This window comes from Acanthochromis polyacanthus, chromosome 2, assembly GCF_021347895.1.
Source record: "Acanthochromis polyacanthus isolate Apoly-LR-REF ecotype Palm Island chromosome 2, KAUST_Apoly_ChrSc, whole genome shotgun sequence".
NCBI classification, from domain to species: Eukaryota; Metazoa; Chordata; class Actinopteri; family Pomacentridae; genus Acanthochromis; species Acanthochromis polyacanthus.
Window position 1 is genome coordinate 7588956 of NC_067114.1, and position 26815 is coordinate 7615770.

Sequence of the window (26815 nt, forward strand, 5' to 3'; positions counted from 1 at the left end):
AGCACTTTGAGAATTTTTTCGGTGAAAAGTGCGATAGAAATAAAGTTTACTTACATTTTAGTCATTATTTCATACTTGTTGTATTGTCTGACAACAGAAAAAATGTATAAATAGGAAAACTATGCTGGAAATTAGGCTGATTAAAATGCAGTATATGTGAGCACAGAAAGCAGGAGAGAAGCAATCAGATGTAAACACTGGTCTAACTTAGGCTGCACTGAAGCACAACAGGTGACATGAAAACAGTGACCTACAACCAGTCCTTTTTTATTGGTTTCAAATCAGTTTCCACTATCTCTGAGTCTAATGCTGACTTTCAGCTTAGAATTTCCACAAACCTCTAAACCTCTGGCCATACAGTTCAAACTAACGGTAACATGAGCCATAATAATTGCATAGTGTGCTAACGCTAAAGATTTTTCTATTGTTATGGTGACATTGCCATCAAAAATAAAAGTAATCTACTGGATCTTCAAATCCTCAGATACTGGAAGTGCATGAAAACTTTTCATTTATTCTTGCAGCTAACAGCAGAACATTTGGCATGCTCCGTTATGGCTGAAACATGAGCTCCAGCTCATGTCCCTTTCTGAATGGCTCGCCTTGTAAATAGCAGGCAGCGAGGGGGTAGGATTATGCAAAGTTTGGATAACTACTGGTACCTCAATTGAAATCTAGCAGCTCAAATTTTTACTGGTTTGTAAAGTTGGGTGGTTGCCTAGTTGTTTTGAGGACTTGAGGAGTGTCAGAATTAAACATCTTCATATCTTAAGAGCTTTCACTTTACACCTCCACAATAAAAAATAAAAAATTACCACATAGGACTTGTAAATTCCAAAACTACTAGTTCTGTGGTTAATACTGACCTTCTCTGTGTAGATGGGTTAGTCAGTCAACTAGGCCATGGTATTTCTAGAAGTTTGAGCAGAAAGCAACTTGATTCCTCTCCTCTTTTGGAGATGTTTTCACTTCTAATTCAAATTGACTGATGGGGAGTTTCCTCATCCCCATGGACATAGTGAAACTCCCACTGGGAAGTTGAAATGTCTTCAAAAACCCAAGAGAAGTCCTGTTGTTTTCTACTGAAGCCTCCAGGACAAGACTGAACATCGGTATTTAAATTAAAATCAGTCACACATTGAATTTGCAGTTGTCAACACTACAAGCGCTAGTGCCTAGAAAAGTGCTATATAAACCTAATCTATTAATATTATTATTATTACTGTTAATTCTATGCGTGAATACAATCTCTTACTAAAATACTTGAAGTAATTCTTTGAATTTACACAGATGTAGAAAAGAGGCTCTCATGACAACTGCTGATATCATTTGCTAAATGACACAACTGCTGCTAGCAGATTTTAGCTGTTTTGTAGTCAGTTAACACCTGCATTTTTGTTCTGTGACGTGGATATATATGTATATGTACAGTATATATATGCTGTTGCAGCATCTTGGCTCCCACACAATGGATGATTGAGTGCTGGATGGGGAGCACTCACGCAATGTAGCCTCCAGCTCTAAAAAAATAAAAGAACTTGGTAATTAAATGCTTTGGAGGCAACACAAGGTAACTCTTACAAGTAGCAAATTTGTTAGTTTGGCATGCTAATGTTTACAGCTCATCTTGGTGCACAAAAATACACTGTTTGATCTTAGAATTTTGCAACAGTGAGTTGTACGTGTTCTCTCAAAAAGAAATAAATTGAACACATTTGCAGTAGTTTATGTTTACATTGCAGTTATTTGATTCACATATATGGTTTAAAGTGTGACAGTGGTGTCAGCTGTCAATCACAGATGCATCCTGTATATTGAATTTAGCAAATGTTGTGGTTGGCAGTTTGCTCAGGATGTGGGACTGACTGTTTTTCTGTTTGGGGCTGGTACAGAGAGAGTTGAGAGACAGCAGCAGCTATCAGATTATCTCAGCCAAGCCTGAGGTAATAACCCAGTGAGCAGCAACATTTCTTTATCATGGCTACAGCACACAGATGCTTGTATTTCATTCAAAAAGCCATAACTGAAAACACTAAATGCCCAACTCTGGTTTTCCTGAGGGATCCAAGACTGTGATACATAACTACTTCTCATTATGTCAGATATTTAACTGTGTAATACATCTGCATGTCCGAGTTGTTGTTTTGAAAATTACCCTTATTTTTGGGAAGTGGTAAGATAAAGCGGTCAGACTTGTGGATATCTAACTGAAACACTTCATAAAGGATGAGACAGCCCTTTCAATAACCCCCAGTCTCCCAAACACCCAGTAACAAGGATGCTGAATAATGTGACAAACTCAGTTTAAAATTGTTTAATTGGATTTGCATATTTAATTGGATTCATTTCTCAATAGTTTAACTTCATGTACTTGATTTGCTACATTAGTACTGGATCCATTATAATCTTATTATGTAGAATTGTAATTCTATTTCTACATTTTGTATTTCTAATAACTGTTACAACTTTCTGTTCATGTTGTGTGATTATTACTTGCCCACCTACTCTCATTCTGCACTTTTGCTTTTTTGCCTTAAAGTTTTGTGGGATTTATGGCAACTGCAATAGTAAAGAGTGTGTGCTGGGTTGGGATCTCTTCCGGTTGTGGCCCTGGAAAGCCTGTTGAGATGCTTTGTGAGATATTTGGCCTAACACATACACTTGACTTTATAGGATGTTGAAATTCTTCTCACTTACAAACAATATGTTGCTCCACAGGACAAGGCTGCTGTAAAATACACACTCATAGCAGGTGTCTGTTGAAGTAGACACTTCAAATATAAGTAAACATTTAAAAACTGTTAATTGGTTCAGCCTGAAATGAGCTAATTTCTTGTTGAAAGTTTGATTATTTTGTTTTGTGATAATCACATAGTCATAAGTCACGCCTCTGTTCCACTGCCAACGCAAAAGCTACTGTTTTGGTTGCTAGGCACAGTTAATATTGTTTACACCAATTAAAGAAATGTCAGTTAAAGGATTTCTCTTTCCACATCGCTAAATTCATATAGCTTAGCAGCTGGATAAGAAGATGGCTTTGACATTCTTAATTTCCACATAAACTCACACTATCAAAGAATAGAAGAAATGTGCATCCAGGCCTGGATGCAGTTATTGAATAATAACCAGATCACAATTATTTAAGCTGCCTGTGATCATTTTGCCTTACTGTTAAAATCGTTTTTTATTTACCTGTATGAAAACAGCTGGATGAAACCAACAGAAAAACCATGCTTTAATCACTATTGCCACATTGTTTTCCAGTGTTTGTGCCCCGCTCACAGTTTAATGGAACCGACTGTTTATCTCGAGGCTTAATTTCTAATATTCCACCGACTGCATTTTGATATCTATTGACACTGATGTCAGGGATTTAGCTGCAAAGCCAAACAACACAACACTGCTGAGGGCACATTTTGGTTTAAAGCCATATGAAAAAGGAAGAGCTGAATAAGTTGGAGGAGGGAACTTGTTGGATTTGCAGCAAAAAGGTGGCTGACAAAAAGGTACAAATACCACACATCGGAAACTAACAGCAGACAAAACATTATTAACCTCAAGTACTTGCATGACAGTTAATTATCAACTGAAATGTAATGATTGGTTAATGAGCACAACATCAGGCCTATTTAAATTAATGAAAAACAGAGACATCAGTAAAGATTGCTACATAAAGACAGAACAAAACAGGAACAAATTCAAGTTTTGTTTAGAGCAATACCAGGGATTGTTCACTCCAAGATGTCAAAATAGTGAATATACATAAAGACATGCCACAACAGGAAGCTAAGAATATGTTGTAGAACTAATTGCAGCTAAAACCTACTTGGTTTCAAGTTTACCGTCTCATATGTTGCTTTAAGTAAATCCAGATTTTCTTTTTGTTTGTTTTTTTTCCCCTTCAGGAATAAAAAATAAGCTAGAACTAATTCATACATTCATGGCATTTGGATGGCAGCTGTGGTTGTCCAGATTGTGAGAGCTGCAATTCTGAACAACATGCTATTCAATTACCCTAAAGTTGCAACTCTTCTCACTCATTGCAAGTGCATATGGACAATACTAAAGGAGCTCAGAGACCAGGCACGCAGATTTATACGTGGACAAATGAACACACACCACCCTTATCATGTCTTAGTTACACTGGGGATTTAGGAGAGTGCATACAGTGAAGCCCCAGGTCTTAACAGGACATGAAAGGGCCTGTACCGACAGGATGCCACTGCAGGAGACTGCCCTCACATTTGATGTGGTAATCCTGTCATGGGGACACCAAAGCTGGTTAGGTTTAACACATGCTGGTGTGGCTCTGATTCATGATGGCCCAAAGCAACCTGGCACTGACAAGAAAATATGGATCAGATCAGAGTGTGCCAGGTTATTTTACTCAAACTTTAAAATTTAACCGCAGCAATGGGATATAGCTACAGTACATTCTGACAAGCAAGAGTCTGCAAGCAGGAACATTTCGAGTGAACTCGAGGCATGATAGTAAACATATAAGAAAATACATTCATAATTGATTTTTCAACCAATGCCTATGAAAGTATAATGTTGTGTGTTCCGTCTGTATAGCGTAATGTACAATTTACTTAGACAGTATCAAGAGTTCAGCATCACAGTGGCCTTTTCAGCTACACAAAGACACCAGTAAACAAACACTTGTTCATAAATAAATGCAAACATTCACACATAAATACACAAAAGCACACGCACGCGCGCGCGCACACACACACACACACACACACACACACACACACACACACACACACACACACACACACACACACACACACACACACACACACACACACACACTGCACTAAGACTGAATTGTGAAGACAAAAATCTAACCATGAGTCTTTACATGAGTGCCCAAGGCAGTGAGTCTGACTCCAGCTAGAACAGTTTCTGCTTTCACTACATCTGTTCTGCTGCTGCCAGAGGATTAGATGCTGCTGAACCTTCAGTGTCTGTCTCAGTCTCACTAGTAGCCCAGAGTTCACGCCTGCACTGTTTTACACAAACTTCTAAATAACTGATAATATCAACAACATGTCATTATTAGAAGAGACTAAGGACAGTGGTAGTTTTTTTTTTCATTCAGGCGTATTATATGTATATTTTCCATTATGATTACATGGTCAGGTTTGAGATGAGATAGACCTAGATAAAGAAGATGCACTCCAGCACAACTACTTGTCTTGCCATAAACCACATGTTATGATGCTCAGTTTTGTTTTTTTAAGTTGATTTTTAGACAAAGAAATTGTAAAGCAGATGGAGTTTCTTTGCAGTTGAACTTTACTGTGTTATGCAGAGATGCATATGAGGCATTTTCCCTTCTAAGTAGTCACTTTGTACAATGACAGACAGCTCCCAGTGCTCCTGCCACACTTGGAATGCTCGAAGTCCTATCTTGCAAGTTCATCCAGCACCATCTGCGACATGAGCTGGATCTCCAAAACTGTGTCAAAATGGTGGCCCTCTGACCTGAATATCATTTGGGGAAGGTAGCAGGGAGCCACTCTTGGCAAACAGATTGTGTTTTTGTGGCCAAAAAAACCCATTTTCAGTCCATTGAGGAAGTACATTGTCATGATAGAGCACCAGAATGTCATCATGCCACAGTTCAGGCTGTTTGCATTGAATGTTCTTCCTCAGACACCTCGGGATGTTACAGTACTACTCGGTGTGGACAGCCAGATCCTAGAGGATTCATTCATGGTGCACAATACTGTGAATGTCAAACACAACAATAATCCTCTTGGCTGCACTCCTGACATGACATGCCTTGTTTGGTCTTGGAAACGACAGGCTCCTCCACTGCAAAGACTGGTGTTTGGTTTCTGAGTTGCAACTGTAGGCCCAATTCTCTTCACCAGCAGTGGTCCTCAACATAGAGGTTGGGGAATTCCAGACCTGAAGATGGAAATCCTTGCAGGCTCCGACAGACATGCAAGTGGTCACAAAACTGTGCTTACCACTTGGCACAATGTTGATCACGCAACACCACAAAAAAAACCCTCAAAAAACCTGAGAGACACTGCTTGCACTGCTTGTATGCATCAGGAACACAATTTGAATTTTCTTGATAGCACCTAGTCTTAGTAAAGGCAACTCTCATTAATATACTGTAAAAGGAGTGGATAAAACCAAAGAAACAACTTTCAGTATAATCGGGTTTGTTTGGACACATCCATCAGATGGTCGATCAGATTGGAATCTGGGGAGTTTGGAGACTAAGTGGATGCCTTGAGCTCTTTGTTGTTTCTCTTTAGCTGTTCCTGAGTAGTTTTTGCAGTGTGGTAATGGGCATTGTCCTGCTGGGGGAGGTCATTGCCGTCAAAAAACTGTTGACATCGGGGGGTCTTTTTTTCTCATTTTGCCTGCACATGTACTTCCTCTGTGTGTCTTCACAGGCAGCATGAAAAAAGGTTGTTTGAGATAAAACTTATCTACTTAGAACAACAAAAAATGTGCATACCAGGTCCAGACTATAAATCAACAAATGGTATACAGGGCCGTGTGACAAAAAAAAAAAACCTGCAGGGAAAAAAAAGATAACATAAGTGATTTCAATCCATTTCCTCCTTCCCCTTCTGTGTAATGCTTAACTTAAAGATTTTACTCAAACAAAGCTTTATTTCAAGCTGTCTCCTCCAGGGTTTGCTGACTCTTGAAAGTGGAGTCAAGCGGTTGTTGAGCATTCAGAGCATACAGGGCAAACTCCAGCGATGAATGTCAATGTGGGTCCAGTAATTCTAATTAGGATTTTCACAGGTCAGATCCACCTGCTTGGTTTCCAAAATAACAGCCACAGAGTTGACCTGAGTTAGCAGCAATCTAACCTTGTTAAACACGGGTGAAGTCTTTTTGTGACTGTTGGTGTGCTAAGCTTTTGTCTCATATCACGAGTGTTTATCTCCGCATGATGATCAGTGCTCTGAGTAAGTGCACACACTTTCTGTTATTCATTGCCTGGCTGTCACCGTGAAGAGATATATATAGTTGGAGGAGAGCTATAGCTCACTGAAGCAAGTGATTGAGCCTTGCTTACATGCCTGGTAACGACAGTGATTCTCACACATTAACTATTAAAAAGGTCTGTCCTAATTGCTTTCACACAAACAGTGTGATTCACTATGACTCAGGAGAAAGCATCCATCTCAACCAAAGCACAAACCTCCAGCTTGTCACGCCTTTCGAATGACTCACACAACCCATCATTTTATGGTGAACGCACAATGACTATTGAAAAAATGAGAAAATACAACAAGAACATGTTTTAAAACAAGTACACAAGGCACAGCTCTGCTTTCACTCCACAATCTATGGGCTCTAATAGATAAAACCCAGTGCTGCCTGATCTGAGTCTACACAGCCATATTAGCTTTGCAAAATGATCTCAAGGTCTGTTCAGGTTCATGCTCATTTAAAAGCCCGGAATGTGGTTTAAATACTTTCAATAGAATTAAAATCAATACAGATTTTTAGAGGAAGCCAGTGTCAGGAGGCTAAAACGGAGATAATGTGTTCCTTCATTCTGGATGCAGCGAGAAGTCTGGCAGCAGATTTTATAACTATAACTGCAACCTAGAAATACTCTAAAAATATCAACACAGCAGCAATAATCAAGTCAGACTCATGCAAAATCATGCGTGATGGTTTCCTAGAGGTTTGAAGGTAAAAACAATATCTTTAAATTTCCTCAAGGCACATTTTCTCAAACAGCTTGTTACTACATTACAGTAGGGCCACAGTAGTAGGGAACAGGCTTAGCTGTTAGGAAAACACTGACTTCTGTGCACCAAATTAATTTAGAAACTTGATCGAAAATGTTCTAGCATATGTGGTTTGCTGCTTTATGTTGCAAAGCTGCTGTAAATCAAATTTTGATCAAATCGCACCCACATGTATACATATTATCACAATTCCTTTACACTTATCTGCTTAGGGTTACGGGAAATGTAAAATTATTGAAAATACCACACATGCATTTATTAAAACAAATTATTACTTCATTTAATTAAAAACACAAGACATGACAAATTGAATGTGGCAGTCAGAGCAAGGTGTTGGATTATTTTCTGATTGATACTGATGCTGGTAACTGGAACGTGTTAATTGTGTACACTGGCTCTTCTGTGACATACTGCCAATGGTAGTAGAACCAGTACCACACCTTCGACCTGGTTATTTAATAGTCAATGTCCAAAACTACATCTGAATGGGAAAGCACGTTGGGCATAGTCCGTCAGTGAAGGCACCACATACGGCAGTGGTCGGCAACTGGCGGCCCACGGGCCAAAACTGGCCCGTCAGGAATAATATCTGGCCCACCAGATGATTTTGAAAATTTGATTTGGCACGGAGCCAAGCCAGTCCGTCACCGCAACATGAAACTCGCGTGGTCGGCTGCTGCCGGGCATTTCCGCGTTTGCGCTACTGGTCGGACACGGTTGTACCAGCCAGATTTCACTGAGCAACAGTGTGTGCAAAACATGTGTGTGTCTCGGGAGTCATTTTTAATACATCTGTGATCAGAATTGAGATGTGTGTCCCAAGCAGCTGCGATCAGCTGTAGAAGCTCCGCTGCTCGCGTTATGCCCCCCCCTCGCCCCCGCTCGCGGAATCGGATCTACTTGCCGACACCTGACATACGGAATGTTGTTCTGTAGGACATTTAAAGATGGTAAAATGAATCTTTAGAAGTTTAAGACTGTCATTTACAACAAGGACTATTACACTCTTTGCACTTTTGCATTATGAGACAAGGATCTTTGTATATGAGTAGGAGAATGTTTGTATCAAACAGGCCATACTGTTTTTATCTGCAAAATCACGGATAATCAGAACTGATGGCTTGAGAGGTATTGGTCCTAACCACAGCGCTTGGAGGCACACTTTTCTAACAACTCATGCTATGACGAGCAAAAAGGGTCAAGGTAATAACTTCATGGAGATATATCTGAGAGCTCAGATGCCTGCAACTCTGCAGCCATTACATCGAGAATATTAAGTATGCTTTTCAGTTGGCTATTCAGAGGTGAGTCCAGTCCTGCTGCTGAAGTGCTGTGGCAGGACCCAAACCTCAGCACTAGCCTTTTTTTTCATTTCACAGAAAGAGCAGTTACCACAAACACAAGGAGTCTGCAGAAACATGAACGTGAGGTCTCTTTCAGCTGTGGTCTCAATTTTTAATGCAGCATCTACTCAAAGTACTGTAGCAGTAGAGATGAAATAACACACGACTATCTTTCGTAAGCAGACCTGAGGATTTCGATGTAGTTGATATAATTGTGTTCATTAGATCTACAAACATGTCAGTGGCTGTTAAAGCATAGTAGGTCATGGTTATTTGAACTTCAAAAGTTCCAGTTTTTACTGCTACAGATAAAATGGTTAGTGCAATGTTTTAATAATTTTTCTGCTCATGTCTAGAGCTAATTACACGCACATTTGTGGAGGTTCTGTAACCGTAATGAAATTTCCCACACAGCTGTTAAATCCAGCAACATGCAGCAGGTGTAGCTAGCATGTAATTCACAACTTATCTCCATAACAATAGCGCTATTCGTGATTTTTAAAGCACCGTGCCGTTTGTGCACACGCATCTCTATAATTACATATGTATTATAGTCATAAATTGAAAAGCTCAAATTCATCTGTATTTGCTATAACATCTGCCAGTGAGATCTTACAGTTGAAATCTTCAGATATGCATCTTCAACAGGAGAATGGAAAGGAAAACCAGGAATCTATTAATTAGAATCATTGTAGGTTGCAAATACAAAAACATTGAAATTTCAGAGTAGGACAGAGTCCAGGACAGATTCCTGACCTGTCTGAACACACAGTGTCAAATTAGATACAGGAAAGGCAGATTACTCTTAAAAAAGACCTGCTAAAATGCATCTGTGAAATGCTGAGACATTTTCTGTTCATGCATTATAAGTAATGCAGTATATATTAACACAGCGAGACACCTCAAATAATATAAATACTGTAAAATTGTAGATGAACTTCTTTAAATGACACAGAAGCAGCAATTTATCACTGCTTCCATATAAAACCAATGGACATTTATATCAGTCATTTAGCAACATAACCTGATTCCTAAAATGTCCTTAGCTGATCATTGTAATGTCTATCCTTTAAGGCATCTACAAATCTTACAAAGTAGTTGTTCATTAGGTCTCCATAGAAAATGCTAGCTATACTAAATACTGTTCACAGTTTCATATTGGATAAAGCTTAATTTATATTAGTGTAAGGGAGAAAACACGGACCTCAGATAATACAGATACTAAAACAGTTTCTGTGCAGCACATTCATGCTAAACAAACCGTGACCTGACTAATGTAAGCACAGATGGAAGTTTCATACACAGCTGGTTTTGTGCCCCATCCCAAGGGTAAACATACCATTTGGGGGGAAAGGATTTATAAACAGATGCTCCTCAGTGAGGTAAAGTTACTAAAGCAACTTCACGGAATAAATTAGCTTAAATCCCTTGCATATTGGTGTTAATGTGGCTTTTTAAAAAAAACATTAAAAATGCAACATGTTGATGTGTTCGGCCATAAATTGATTACAAAAGGCCCCTTCATCAGTACACCTTCAACATTAACAAGTCGGGCCCTTGAATAATTTGCAGTGGGGACAGCATCAGTATTGATTGAGCTTGGGCTAGTTACTGGTACAGAATCCAGCATGATTTAGAATTCTTCTTTTCCTTTGAATTCCCTCCTTACTCTACATTATAGGCTGATCACTCCAGAGTGACGCTGAATGAGAAACAAATTCTCTGTAACTTCTACCAAGTTTGAACCCCAGTGCACAAAAGAGAGGCACAATAAACCGGAACACTACACTACACTAAATGGAGCAGATACTGTAGCACTGTTACAAGGAACGGCTGTTTGACCAATTCTCACACAAAATTAGTTATGTAACCTTGATAAATATATGCATAGATAGACTGCGGGATCACTTAAAGGCCTGTAGTTTCTAGGTCACATGGACACCATAAGGAACCAGCTAATAGTATAGTGGATTGAAGCAGTCTCTGTGCACTGAGCGATTTAAATTTTATAAAGCGTAGCTAAGACGGGTTTTTAAAAAAGAAGGAAAATCTCCAAAGGGAAGCTGTGCGAATGGTCATTTCCTTGTTGTGCTCACAGCAATTGGGTTAGCTTACTTCAGGCACAATGGCCCCACATTTTGTGAGCCATAATGCTCTAAATAGGATTTCCTTGGACACACTGTGCTTTATTTCCTGCCTACCTATGTAGATGAGTTTAGCTCACAAGGCTCTGCAGTGTTAAATCAAGGTAAACACTCTGTACCTTTAGGCAGATGTGATAACCACTGTCAAGGGAAACGGTAGTGGGCTAAACAGACCGATGATAAGCAAGGAGGCTGGAACCGAAGCAGATTCCAATACATGCTGTGACGTTCTGGCAACATCTACTGACAAGCTGCTCGGCTGGTAAAGGAGCCAGGTTTCGTGAACTAGTGTGGGCCCAAAATTTTGCATGAGATGGAAACTGACTCTCATCTAAGCTAAAACTTAAGTTCATGTCGCTGGGAGCAAATAAAGATTGATGTGAGTCAGGAAGGCTTGAGCTTTCTGAAATGATTATGTGGATCCAGGGAATGAATGATCCATGATAGAGGATGTCTCCTTGTTTACCTCGCGGACGTACCTTTTCCTTAAGGGCACTGGCTGTGAGTAATGGCAGCATGGACCGTTAGATTACAAGGAAGCTTTCACTCATTTTTACATGGCAGAGTCAGTGATTGGTTAATTAATCAGGCTGTCTCCAGACAAGCCTGCTGAAAGTGGTACAGTATCATTTGTATGCAGCATCACAATATACACTGGCCACTGTGGCTATTTACATGAAACTGAATGCTAGCAATTTTCTGTATATACTTACAAATGATGAAATGCACTGATGTTCATGACACCTCTCCTCGAATGTTCAAAAGAAACTATGGCATAATGACATGTTTCCAGCAAACTTCCCCTATTATTATTGAATTTACTTAAAAACACAAAACAGTGTTGTCTCCAACTTGCAAGTGCAAACTGAAGGAACCTGCTAACAATCCACAAATCAACTGTCTTTTCCAATTGTGTCTGTGTAGTGACAATTATAACCATGTGGCGCAGTGAGATGCTTGTTTTACCACTTCAGGTTTGGTTGTCTCAGCCAAGTTTTTGAAATCTGAAACAAAGTCCACATGTTTGAGATGTCTAGATGTGAAAGGCTGTCACTGATGCTCATTATGCCTGTGTTGAGTGAGACTGGAAATCTGATAGAAAGTCTTTCCACCTTCTCGCTCAAAATATTTCGAACACTGTTGATTTTGTCAGTATATAATCATGAAGCGCTCTTGCACTGTAGTGTAAGATTTGTAAAGAACTCCCAGAACAGGGAGTAGCAAAAGCCTGCAAGAGCTTGCAAAGAAAAGCAGGCAGAGGTGCTGGAGACAGCCAAACAACAAAAACATCACCAGGGTTTTGCAGTTTACCAGCATATATCCCTGCTGCATGCACCATACTGTGCATATTTCCCGAGCAGCTGTCCACCACAATAGGTGTCTAACCCCATTTGTTCTTTCTTCTACAGCAGGAACAGGCACACTGGCACATGGTACTGCAAGTTGGTCTTCCTTTCAAGCTACATTTTTTTGCTCAATTGTGTGTTTTTGTGAGAGACTGGAGCATTCAAATCCCCCAAAAAGCACATACATGAAAAATATTTTACTACTGTGATGCATCATTTAGTGTGTGCACTGCTAACCTAGCCAACAATGAACATACTGGAGAGAAGACTGCATACGGAGTAGCTCAAGAAGCGAAAAAGGAGAGAAATAGAAGTCTGCACAGAATATGTGAGCAAGTGGGTGACAGCATGAACGTAATATTGTATAAAGTTGTGAAGCTTCTTTTAAACACTAATGAGTCAGAAGGTGGCCATGCTGATCTGTTGTGTCTGTCCACGTATATTAATCCTAATTCATTTTCAGAGACAGGTTTCTGTTGAGTGAGCATCGCTGATTACACATCATTCACTGTCAGATCCTTATCTCTATTGACAGACAAAATTACCTCTGGACAGACGGATTCATTGTCCTCCACTTTGCTGTGGAGGTCTATCCTGAGACAATCCAGTTTACACAATTCCATTATTTTAAACGCATAATTATTAGGCATCAAATAAAGATGTAGAATAGACCAGCGAAATGCTGGAATGGTTGTAGGTTCTCCAGCTCAATTTATAAATGAACTTACTCTGAGCGGTCATTTCTTTATTAGAGCACTACAAAAGCAAAGCTGTACAGTAACAGCACGTTCCTCCTTCCTATCAGTGGTGGCTTGTTAATAGGGGCCCTAGGGCGCCGCCCCCATCAAGATTTTGTGAAAAAGGTATTGATACAGTAAACATAAATGCATATTTAAAGTAATTAACACATCTGCACAGTGTTCACTCATACAATAGGTCTCATTTTTATTTTTTTAAGCCTTTCCATTCCATATTGGTTTTTTTTGGGGGGGTTGTTTTACACGTTTCAATAGCGAGGGGCGCCTGCCAAATGAGTGTGTATGTACATTCTAAAACTTTTGGCTTTCATGTGACTTAATACTGGTCTCTAATTGGTTACTTAAAGATTGTCCTCCGGGCGCAGCTCTCTGTGTCCCTGGCGAATCAGCGCGTTTGGGTGGTCATTTTTCATCTGATCTGATTGATTCATGATACCTGTCAATCAAAGTCACCCCTGGCAGCGTACACAGACACATACGGAGAGAAACAGACAGACCACAACAACAAGACAGAAGATGAAGGCGGCAGCAAAAGAAAATTCGGTTGTTTCTTTACGAAATAATCCTTTTACTTCCTTGTTCGCTGGAGGGAAAAAAAAGGATAAAGGAGCTAGGACCGGAGCAACCTGATTTACAAATCCAGCAGCAGGCAAGTGACCGTGGACGGAGTTACACCCGGGGCTTCTCCCGCCTGTGTTATGCTAAACACAGCTGGCTAGCTGGATGTGAAGTTAGCAATGCTCTGTATTGCTTTCCCTGCTTGCTTTTTCAAAGTGTTGGCACTGAAGTTCTGTGGACACCAACGGGGGTCAGAGACCTGAAACATCTCTCTGAAAAATGCAAACGGCCTGGACAGGATGCAGTGAGGCAGGTGCTTTATTTTGCTTCCCTTGCCTGCTTTTTCAAACCAAGGCAACTGATCAAGCCTGGATTCAGACAGGTATGGCGGATTTAAAGCATTTCTTCGAGAAAGTAAAATAACACAGATGTAGAGGTGCTGGCTTTAATCTCTAAAATGTGAGGATTTACTTTTTTGTCATTTAATAATGTAAATAGAAATGTTAGCTGACACAAGTGGCACTTTAGACTGAAAGCCTGTTGATTTTCATATGTTCTGAAATCTGAGGAATTACTGTTTTTCTTTATTTTCATTGTAAATATTTAATGTTAGTTGACACAAGCAATTTGGGCTCAAAGCCTAAGATAAGATAAGATAGGTTTTATTTGTCACATGCACAGTTATACATAGTATAATGCCTAATGGTTTCACTATTTTTTTTTCAGGCAAAGTGACAAATTTTTATTGCTTTGATCTTAAATATGCAAATTTGCTGTTATCTCATTGTCACGTAAGGTTGTTAATGTAAAAGTTAGCTCACAGAAGCGCTGTCTGCTTTAAGCCTTATAGTTAGTTTTTTTTAAACAAAATGTCCAATGCTTGTTGGTTTCACAGGTATGGATTTGTTTTTGTTTATTTGAGTATGTAAATATAAATATGCTGTTCCAAAGATTTTGCTGGACAGAAGAAGCACTTGGCACTCTTTGAAGCTGGAAAAATGAATTGTTTCTTTTTTTACTTTTGAAGTAAAAAATAGATTTGCATATTTATACATTCTTAATTCGTTTAATTATAGAAAAGGAGATTTTAAGGGTTTGTGTACCAATTACACCTTATCTGGAGCAAATCATATCAAACACTGGGGAGATAAATTCAAATTCACTAGCTGGTAACATTTACGTGCATTTCATTGTCTATTTGACTCAGCAGTAGTGCTTAGGTGTACCCTCGTAGTGGTGCACAGTAATAGCACATCAAATGGCTGTGAACATAATTTACATCAATTCTTGTATTCCGGTGTTGCCGACTCGGCTACTTGGTTTGGTAAATTAAGTGCGCCCCCCCAAGAGAAAAACTCACCAGCCGCCACTGCTTCCCATGGCTGCCAAAACAAGATTTTAAAGCCATCTGAGACAGAGAAAACTTCAGTCCAATTCGTGACAGTGTGGTTGTGTTGTTTTTCTCCTCATACAAACAATTCTGTAATAATAGAGTTGAATTGGGGCACATCATCAATCTTGGGCTTCTCAGCTCACGTCCTATAGGTTCATGTCCCTGTATCTGAAACAGTTGTGAACATCCTGATCTATATGGTCAAAGTACTCCCTCAGCAGAGATACTGTGCAGACAAAAACTCTATAAAGCAAAAAAATACAAAAGTAAAGGGGAAAAAACAGACAACATATCAATAGTAAATGCTGCCGTCTTACATATAATGCAGGTATCATAAGTACAAAGTTCTAAAGTACAGCTGCACTCAGCCACAGCAATTGTATTTTTTAAAAGTACTCAAGTTCTGATACCATGAAGTAAAAAATTCTCTCTTTCCCAAAACTTTGTCAGCACAATCTAAAATAGAGTTTAGAAAGCCCAACAGCACTTGTGCCCCGTGGTTGGTACTGCTGCTAAAGCATTAGCTCAGCATGGCCAGTATACTGAATTAGCATGCCAGTGCGATTAACTGGTCTTAACACTTGTTCCTTTTTTTGCCTGCTGATCTGCACAGACTATTAAAGAGAAAAAACTATACGGGGCAGATCTGCATTACATGCCAGAAATTCATTAGGGCTGTAACTGGATCCATTTTATGGCATGACTCATGGATTTAACCAATTTGGCTGTGTTACATTTGGTCATAATTGGCAGTTGTGTCTGCGATTGCACTGGACGGAGTGATTTCTCTATGACTGATTACTCTGGCAGGATGAAACTTTCATGTGGGAATAGTGATGTCAACTGCCATTCAGGGACTGAAGGATGTTCAGCTCTGGGTTTCTTTTCATGCATTCAAATGCACAGTGTGTTTCACTAAATCTCTATAAAACCCTTTAGTCCTCTCAGTATAGTGTGGCTACAATAACAAATGCACACTAAAGCATACATAGGTGGTGCCTATCAACACTGGATTACTGTGACTGATTGAAGAAATAAAACACTGATCATTTATTTAACACATTTTCCTTCCTGAGAAAAATGGTCTTAGCCAGATCGTTTCCTGGCCCTGGCACTCTGCTAAAACAATGTGAAATGGAGCGTGGAGAAAGGCCTGGCCACTGCTAATGACTGATTTACTTTCTTTCCAACTGCATCCACATTTCAACAGTGCTCAACAACAAACAACTCATTAGGGAGGCTCAAAATATTTAGAAAATGGTCAAATAAATCAATAATGGAATTCCCTCTGGTCATCTATCACATTTTTTCCACTGCAAGCATTTGTGTAATGGAGAAATGGACAGTAATGTTCTGTCAGCAATGTTAGTTTAAGGAGACAGACTAAAGTAATTTCTGTCAGAATTGTGCCATCAGACATCTGGTTATGACTGGCAAAGTAAATTAGGGATATAAATATTGCTAACCTCCTCAAACTATAAATGAGAACATGGAACACATGGTAGAGGATATGCTCCAATAATACTGTGTATGCTAAACATATAAAATTTGTCTCAACAGTGAATGAAGACCAATTAGCATAGAAAAGAGTTTTGGTAAATTCTTATTTATTCTCTTACTTAAATATACTATACAGTTTTTATTATTGGGGTAAAGAAATATCTTGATTATACTGCTTTGAAGAGGAAGGTTAAAAGTCTATGGCCAGAAGCCCTATGAGGTTGTATTTAGGCATACTTATGCATACATAGTTATCAAGTGGTAGGGTTGTCTTGATCAAGGTTTTTTCCGACCCGATCTGAGCCATTTGATATTTACCTTCTGCAGAGTCCTAATCCTATACCATTATTCTAGACAACACAAACTTCAAGTACTTTAAAGTTATTAAAATCAAAAGAGTGTATATGTTTGACAATAGAACAGCTCTGAAATACAACTGAAGAAAAAAAATTGTATCCCTGTATCTGCTCCACAAGCTCCAAAAGACAAAGCAAAAAACTCCAAAAATTCTCGACAAGTATTGTACATTAACTGTAGTAGCTGTTTGTGCCACCAGGTGAAGCCTCTTAGTGTTTAACAATATAGTCACCCAAGAAGGGGTTATTAGCAAGAGGTCAACATTGTGGGAGTTTAGTTAGCAAAGGGTCATCATGACAGAGACTTAAATGGCACTTAATGTCATCCAGAGAACAGAACTGAAATGATGCATCCCAATGTAACAAATCTAGCTAAGGCTGAAATCACAAAAAAATCAACCTCATGGTCAGTGCTAGAGGAAAACCCAGGGATTACCAAAGTCAGTCGGCATTACATGCTGGTGACCAAGAATGTCTATAAAAAACTTCATCAGTCCAGTAAGGGTTGAGAAGCTCCATTCTGGACCAAAGTTGTGGATAAACCTGCCAACAACACAGTTCTGAGAGCTATGTTACAGGCTTGCATTAAAATCCAACAAAACCTCAGCAGAGCCACAATATGGAACCAGTCAGTTCCTACAGTAATTTAGAAAGAAAAATCAGATGTAGCAGTGGCTTTGTACCTGACATTAAAAATGCCATGTTTTTAATTAAACATCACAGCCTCTGCGGGTTGCCATCAGTTTCTTGGGTTTTTTTTGTTTGTTTTTTAGTAGACCAGTCAGTATGCCAGAAAACAACACACTGTATGCACCCAAACTGTCAAACCTTGGAAGAAGGCTGCCACCTATGATCAATGCTACAAAGAGGGACAGTAGAACAGACTTCTGACTCCAGAAGAAGCTTTCTTTTGAATTAGAAAGAACTGATACCTCCACTACGAAGGCGGATTTAGGATTAGAAGGGTAACTTTAGGTTTAACTCCAGCCTTTCAGGAATACGATGGTAGTTCGTTCCTTATCACGGCACATTGCCATGGTAACCTATACTGCATACTTAACAGGTGGATTATGTTCAAGATAACAGATCAACGTGTATAAAACCACTGCCTACTGGCCAATCAGTTCTCTTGAAAAATGGCATCACTGGCCCTAGAAAATCTTTAATGACTGTTTATGTAAATGTGCTCGTAGTTAGATTTAGAAACCATGCGTTGATTTAAGAAGCTGATAACCAGTTTTATATGATGGCTAAATGTGACTGCGGTTGTTACACTTTGTGAGGCCAGATAATAAAAAAGGTACCAGCAATACAGAAGCCATACTGAATTGCAAATACTGCCAGGCTGTGTTTATATATGTCAAACATCACAAGTAAATTACATAGTAGTCTCACTTCACAGACAAAACAGAGTACAGCAAGGCATGTGGTCAAAAAGGCAGCGTTTTACCCATTCATTGTGTCGGTTTTGCACACATGAAGCCATGACAACACTCTATAAATCAGCTACATTACCTTTTCATAATAAGTCCATCAAACCAGGCCTCTTTCAGGAATAAATTCTTTAGCAGTGAGCTGGATGTGGAAGTGGATCACACAATATGCACTATTTCAAAAGTAATGATGACTAAGAGCTTTGCTGTCATTCACAAACCTCGTTTTTTAATTCCTAGACCTTTTGCTCTGCGTTTGTGTGCGTGAAACCACTTGCTTTTTAAATCCAACTAGCACAGAAAAGTACACACAACTCACATATACACAACCCTGCCACTGAACTACACCTCTTGACCACCCCATCATTCACACAAGTCAGCACTGAAGTCAGTCCCAGTAGCTGATTACACAATATGCCACTGATTATGTTACTGCTTATCAAATCAGACCCGAATCAGACTGTAATCAGATACTGAACATAAGAGTAAAGATTTTCTGTATTTATTTTGTCTTCTGTGTTTGAGATTTAAAGATGTTAGAAAGAAGCAAATAAATATCAGTTATCACCATCTGTTTACAGTACAGTCATAGCAGGAGCATGCTACCAAGCATATAGATTTGCTTTACTCATTTCTAACTCTGTGTGTTTGTAACACATACAATGTTGACCTTGAACAAATGTTAACAGGGATGTTTTGACCTAATCTTCTGAATCTGAAGCAATTTTTGAGCATTTTTTAAAAATTATTTATTTTACAAAAAAAATTATGTCAAATCAACATGTACAACATTTCCCCCCATGCCTAAGGTTTTACAAACACCGGAAAACAGACGATGACTCTACATACTACAGATATTTTACTACCGTACTTAGAATATTCAATTCAGCTGAAAAGTCTCTGCATTTCTGTTTTGTATCACAGTTGCACCGAGGAGAGCAGAATTTTAACTTTTTTACAGAATCAGTTTATTGTAACCTGTTTATGTTTGGGGAATCTTTAATTCACACATGTAGAATAAAGTGATTTTCATAAAATATCACTATTTTATGCCAAGTTGTGGTTGTTTTTCCAGCAACGGTATGTGATATTTGAGTAATTCATGAGCCACTGGAAAGTTGGAAAGATTCCTTTTGTTTTAACAGTCACTGGCTCTGCAAAATGGTATGATTTTGAAGATTTTTGTGAAGATAACAAACTGACAGGTTATGAACACCCAGGAATATTTGCTGGGTCAATACAGGTTTAATATGCAAAAAAAAAAAAAAATCTATCACAACCTTCAGGGAAATGTAAGCTGTGTGTTTTTGGATGGGAAGAAAAAGCTGAAAAAATGCAAGTGAAAAAGTATAAAATTCAAGCAAGGAGAATGATGGCAGGGATTCAAACTCACAACTTGCTTGCTGTTAACAACTCAACCAATATGTTGCCATTCTGAACTATTTTAGACAAAACAAGAAACAAAAAACTACAATTCTGAATACCTGCCTCAGCAGTTTGTCGTCCAGTTGCAGAAAAGTTGCAAAGAAACCCAAATAATTCAAGCAAACTAAACAGACATGTCACACACAGGCAATAAATATCAACTTTGAATAATGTAAAGGAGGGAAGTGCAATGGGCAAGTTGATTAAAACACCACAAGACAGATGACTCGGTGAAAGTAGGAGGAGGAATGGAAGGCTTACACTGTGTTGCATTGTCCTCCACACAACCCTCTGGGAGCAGCAGAGAAATGAAGAAGACAGAACTTTAATTGGACATCAGAGAAAAAGAGAGACAGAGAGATAGAACAGGAGCAAAAGAACGTCTATTAGTTGGTGAAGCAAAAAGTTAAATGATAAATGGTCCTGCTGAAATATTCCATTCGCCAGCCTATGAGATTTAGTGCCTCAGTTCACCAGCCTATGAGATTTAGTACCTCAAACTGTTTTATTCACAAAGACTTATCCTCCACAAAATCAGTTTAGAATCTGCTGCTATCAGATCTGATCAATGCATAAATCAAGACGTGCATACAAACAGCAGGTTAATGGGGCAAATCAGCCTGAAGTGATCTAATATCAGTAGTTATTTCTTTCAATGCAATCAACTGGGCTTAGCAAAACACACAAACTCATTTAATATTCAAGAGTCTAAGACAGATACTCAACAGTCAATATTTTACTTCACTTGCATCATAAATTTGCAGAAGGAAATCCAGGTAAAATGAGTGAGATATGAGAGAGTAAGACATTTTATCTTGAGCAACCCAGTTCATTTTTCTTGGAATTTTTCTAATCTTTTACAAGCAGTAAGCCCGAGTGCATGTACATATAAAATATTAAAGATAGCGAAACTGCTGGATTTTTTCCAAATGTGATTTTTTTGCCTTATAGTATTTTTTCTCCTTTCACACTCCTTTTAATGTACATGTTATGCAACAAAGAGGAGTATTTGATACGATTTTTTTTTCCAGACAAGGCCTGTATGCAAAGATATGCTGAAGTCATGAATAATTTCTAAGGTTCACGATTCACGCAGGCATTGAACATGTTATCTCATACAATTACAGCTAGACATTTAAGAGTATGGACTACTTCTGAGGACAATGTCAGTGCACTCTGCAGCCTTTAATCATGTCTCTGTGCCTGAGTATTTTCCATTTTAATCCAAAGTATTTATACAGGAGAGGAGTGAAGAGAAGAGCTGTATCTTTTATGTAAAAGAACAGAAATGTATTTAATGAATGGATTTGCTACTTGGCCAGAGGATTATATAAGGGAGCTTCTTTAAATTCTTTAAATGGATTGGTCAAAGAACAGATTTACGTCATAAAACTATATAGTTTAATAACATTCACTCCACGTCCTCACATAATGTAGCTGTTATTCCTCTGAAATGTCCTTCACTGCACCCAAATATATTTCAGTGGAATCTTTTCAGGGCATCAATTGTTGTACATCATAAATCATCCAATAAAGAGAACATTCTAAAAAGATTTGTCAGAACACAGTCATGGGTTATACGTTATGTAACGAAAATTTAGATCCTTTGCTTAAACTTTCCAAATGTATGACAACAATTCAGTTTTTAACAGGTACAATATGATACTATACGTACAATATTATACTCTGACGGCTCTTGAGAGCACATCGAGACATCACAGCAGAAAGTAGTTTGTGACAAAAAGGGGAACAGATGAACATTCGTGGGCTGTGAGTCTTGCTTTAACATTTTGTCAGCTTGAGAACTTCTGTGTTGCTCCATACTGAGGCTTGACACCGACAGCCTCCTACACAATGTGCCTCAATAGCAATGGGTGGTGAAATAGACCTTTTTATAGCCTCAATTAATGTCTTCCGATTTTTCCTTATCTTGAAGTTTGGTGGGCGGACGTTGAATCTGTTGTAGACTCAACATAATACAGATTTGGTGGATAAGGCATGGGCCACTTTTGTCATTGTATGCATTGAGTAATCCATTACAAAGATTTTTTATTTTTTTACTGTTACCCTGCAGTCATAGACATTCTGAAGAATAAATATTGAGCAGCATGTCCACGCAGGCATGTGCTTTTGTGAGGTCTCTGCAGCCACTGGCAGTGAATGTTAGAAACAGAAATATATTTCAACTCAGAGTACTTCGAAGTCACACAGCTCCTGGCGGCTATATGGACTACATGAACATGCCTCTGTTTTTTGTGGCCTTTGGACTTAAGCCCCGGTAAGTCGACCTTAAGCTCAGCATGCCTCCACCAAGTCTGCCTCCGCCTGTAATATTTCATAAACCCACTTCTACACAGTTCTGAAAATCAGTTGAGCTGTTAAAATATGTCAGGAAGGAAGAGTGTTGGCCATCTTTTACAGGTAGAATTTAGAAATATATTAGAAATCTTCGAATTCATGAGGCTTTAAGATAGAAAGGTTGTTGCATTTATACAAAGGATCTGACTGTTTAAGCATCTCTATTAAAGAACGCTGCTTTATTTTTATATCATGTAGTTAATTTTGATCATTACTTCACGTATTTTAAAAATATTTATGTATTTTCATGTCAAACTATATACTGTGGGGGTTCTTGTCTTGTCCTTCTACTCACCAGTCTATCCAGGCTTGTTCCAGCTGCTGTGGTGGGCCTCTCTTCAGGAGTGTAGGGTCTGAAGCGAGTGCTGAACACATCTGAGATTCCCCGTGCAGACCTGCCTATTCCTGATGGTTTTGGTTGACCACACCCTTGAAAAACCTTAAACAGAACAGAGGGGGTACAGTTACTGTAGAGAGATGACAAGGGAAAAGAGGGTAGAGACTGGTCTAAGGAGTAAAAAGTCCTTGGTTTTGCAACATTAACACATTTCCTCATACAAACTTTTTTCTCACTGCAGTGCTGAATCGTCTGGATGTCAGCAGTCAGAGGCTGCCTGATCTCTGCACTCAGCCAGGACGAAGTCCATTTCTTTACAGAATACACATCCATTTTGATCCCAGGGAAGTTGCACTGTAGTTTGCCTACACCGCTGACATTTTGCCCTTGAAAAGCCTCTGTCGATTTGCTCACAGCACCATTTCTGGTTTGTGATTTGAGACAGAAAACTATATAGAGCCAGCCTGGAACCAATGCTGTCTATCAGTGCCCGAGTCTCCTTTTACAGGATGTGTCATATCGGTGGAAAAAAAAAAGAACTAACCCTTGCTATGTCGTTACTCGCCTCCAACTGAAAGCTATCATTACAAAATGGCATTGTTGAGTTCAGAATTTTAAAGAAAGATCTAATTTGACCAGCATTTCTCCATCAAACCATTGTTTTGCAGCAATCCTATAGTTAGTGTATGAAACTAACAGACTCCTGTTGTTCTAAATTTTAAAAGTGACATCTTTGACAAAGGAAAATACAAAATGTCAGCATTTTAAAATGAAAATAACTGTATCAGAGAACATCATACTGAAACACAAGACAACCTCACATTAGCACAGTTCATAAAGGCTCATTGTGACAGCTGATTGTTTTCAGATGGTTTGGTCTGTACAGGTTTTTTAGGCTCCATACAACTCGCCACAAAACACCACTGCTCATTAGCATTCCTCTCTGTCCTCTCTGCTGGCCCCTGGCTCAGGATGTGATGGAGCACTCTAATGTGCTGCTTGGCTGTCATGACAAGAGGATGTCTTTTCTCTAATATTTATCAATTCTTCACTGTGATTACAGTTTCAATATCTTGCAAGTCAAGTGATTTTCAACAGGTCGGTGCAGCAGTAATGCAGGTACAACACGATGCGGCCAGATACATTTCACAGAGGCCGGGGAAACGACGATACATGGTTAAAATGTGAATGCGAAGAGAGACTGTAATCTCAGACCAATCTATCAGCCAAGCAGCACATTGCAGAATTGAGGCTTCAAGTGCATTGACGCTGAGTAAAGTTGGGCATCGTGGCCCTCTGGATAGGGGAAAGAATGTGACATCTAATTCACACTGACCTTCTAAACTCTGGCACGAAGATAGGCGACAAGGCGCCAAATGATAAGAATGAAGAGTTGAGGGGAAAATTTGTCTTTTGGCAAGAAAGAAAGAAAAAAAATATTCACAGTGTGATAATATCCTGAGAGCTACTTCATATTGAAAATATTCCAAAGACTGATTAGCCATTTGAACTCTGAAGAGGATAAAGAGGAAATTAGCTGCTTCTCTCGCATGTTAAACTGTCTCCTAAAATCACCTTAATATGCCACTAAAAGGTGTGCCAAATATATTTCAGAAATAATGTGCAGAGCAGGGTTCCTGTCTGCACCTCCAGAATCCACAACGGTTTGATAAAAGTAGATTAATACATTGCAGTTTTGGTACATAGTGAAAAAGGAAATAGTCATGTGTTGAGTGTGATCACCTTTACATTGATTAAAAAAAAAGCTTGCTGTGATGTGCGGTGCGTTTATTTCAACCTTTGTTTTTGAGAATTTGTAGAATATTAACATCACTATTAACTTGCCACTGTGCTTTAAATATATACTGTGATACCAAAAATTTCACCTTTTGCTGAAACAAGGAATCAAAACATTGAGATTCACTCATATAACCCAATTAGTAAGCTTATGATGGAGTCATTTTGATAATAGACATGTCCCTTATCTGAGATTTTGTGGCAATCCATGAAACAAAAACATAAAAAATACAAACAATTCAGTCAGATTTGTTCCTATATAACGCCTGGTCAATACAAGGATGCAACATATTAGAAAACTAAATGCAAAGACATTTCAGTTTTCAGTACCTTGGCTGACACTTGCATGCTGTTGTCCTGCATGGTCATGATAGCTTCTGAGATCTTGATGTCGATCGGCTCGATGACCGCTTCGATGTTGAAGGGTCCCTCCAGCCTGTCTGCCACCAGCAGCATGGCATCTGTCACAACACAGAGGACACACGTCAGCTGCACAGATATCAAACACTCACACGGAAATGTTGCTAATTCGGTTTTTGCACACAGTATGTCCCTATGTTTGCATCATCTACAAGCATTAACAATCCTCAATGCAAAATCCTCCTCCGGGCTCCATCATCTTTATATGACACGGGTTCAGCAAGGAGGACAAAGAAAGGAGCCTTCACCAAATGTGTTGACAACCAACAATTACAAACACAAAAGCAACCTGCCAGCACCTTCATTTTTTTTTCACAAACACCCACAATGTCAGAAAAACATCTGCGGATAGAAGAATCCTGGTGTTCACACAAGATGCTCAAGTGGAAATTCCAATTTCAATATAGTAACCCTGCGAATAGCTTTTACATAAAACAAATCCGTGATTTACATACTCATTAATTACTCCAGTTAGATTGAAAATTTAAAACTGATACATTCATCTCTGTGTATTGATGGTTTCTAAGCTCTGAAAGTGCATGCATGCAAAAAAAAATCATGTATTATGCTAGTAATTATGTTTTTAATTACATCTCTGGCATTCAGTACTTAATTGACTTTTTTTTAAGTCCATAAAACATGTGAACACTTAACTCTACGATGACGTAACACAAAAATAAAACCCGGTAACTGTAGCACAGTTGCTATCAAAATAATTCAAACCCCTTAAAATGCAAGTCATTTTAGTTTTGCAATTAAAATATAAGGGAATATTTCAACTAAAGATATAATAAGATAAATAAAATTGTATCAAAAAAAGACAGTAAGTTCAGTCGTTCTTCATTAACTTTTTACACCTTTCTTTGGGCGTTTTAGCAAGCCTTTTCCTCAACTGCAAAAGCTTCCACCTTGTTAATATTCTTGGTTTCCAATAATACCAATAGTTTTCTTTCAATCTGCCAAAGATTTTCAATGGAAATCAAATCTGGGGACTCAGATGGCAACTCAAGGACGTTCCAGGAATGATTCCTGAACTGTTATTTGGTCGACTGCATGTTTGGTTGGGATCTCTGCCTTTCTAGTCCAATGCCATCACATTCTTCTTCAATCCATGATGCTAGTCACACGGAAAAGTTTACCACTTCCTGTAAAAGCACAACTCCCCAACAACAGACTTGCCCTTCTTACACCAGACATACTGCTGATTTATGGATCCAAACCGTTCCAGTTTAGCACCGTCACTCCATAAAGTCGACTCCCAGAACCCGGCATGCCTATCTAATTTCTTTCTTCCACATTTAAGTCAACTTTTATGTCCTTCGGGTCAGGAATAGTGTGCGGTAAAGTTTCCCAGCGTGCAGTCCTAGCATGCTTGAGGTACTTTTGTGTTCTTTGTATTTTGATTCTCACACATTTCACTGGGAAGACAGACAGTCTGCAAGATCCGTTACATGTTCACAGTTGTGGAGCTTGGCCTGATTTCCAGTAACACACCTATATATCACTGCTGTCATGTCTTATGTTACTGAAGTGTCTGTGTTTGCATTTTATTTCAAACCCCTGATGAAGGCTTCCAACTGAAACACATTAGCCATGAAATATTAAAGGCCTTTTGTCATTACACCTCAAGACAAGAGAGCCTTGGGTTTCATTCTTCTTGACTGCAGTCATTTTGCCAGTTGACTCCACAGAACACTTCGCCTACTGAGTGTGATTTTTTTCCCTCTGTGTTAATTAAACGAAGAAAGAGTCCAGATATTTCCTTCTTTGATAAAGTCCTTGCATTTTTAGTATTTTTATAGTCTGTACTGACATCTTGTTCCTGCTCTCATTAGGTCCTCCTCCAGGTCTTTGACAGTAATATGCCCAGGAAGGTTTGCAGCTTGACTTGTAAAGTTGCAT

General features: G+C 38.9%; 1 protein-coding gene across 2 annotated transcripts in view; it reads right to left on the reverse strand.

Annotated features, from left to right (window-relative positions):
* gpc6a (glypican 6a) overlaps positions 1–26815 on the reverse strand; it is a 157440-nt gene that overhangs the window by 24460 nt on the left and 106165 nt on the right. Inside the window, exons 5-7 of one of the 2 annotated variants that reach the window (XM_051940981.1) lie at positions 24824–24954; positions 22655–22798; positions 20263–20292 (exon numbers count right to left, since the gene is read on the reverse strand). In XM_051940981.1, coding sequence (XP_051796941.1) covers positions 20263–20292; positions 22655–22798; positions 24824–24954 — 305 coding nt within the window. The remainder of the gene's footprint in view (positions 1–20262; positions 20293–22654; positions 22799–24823; positions 24955–26815) is intronic. The other variant, XM_051940990.1, reaches the window with a different exon arrangement.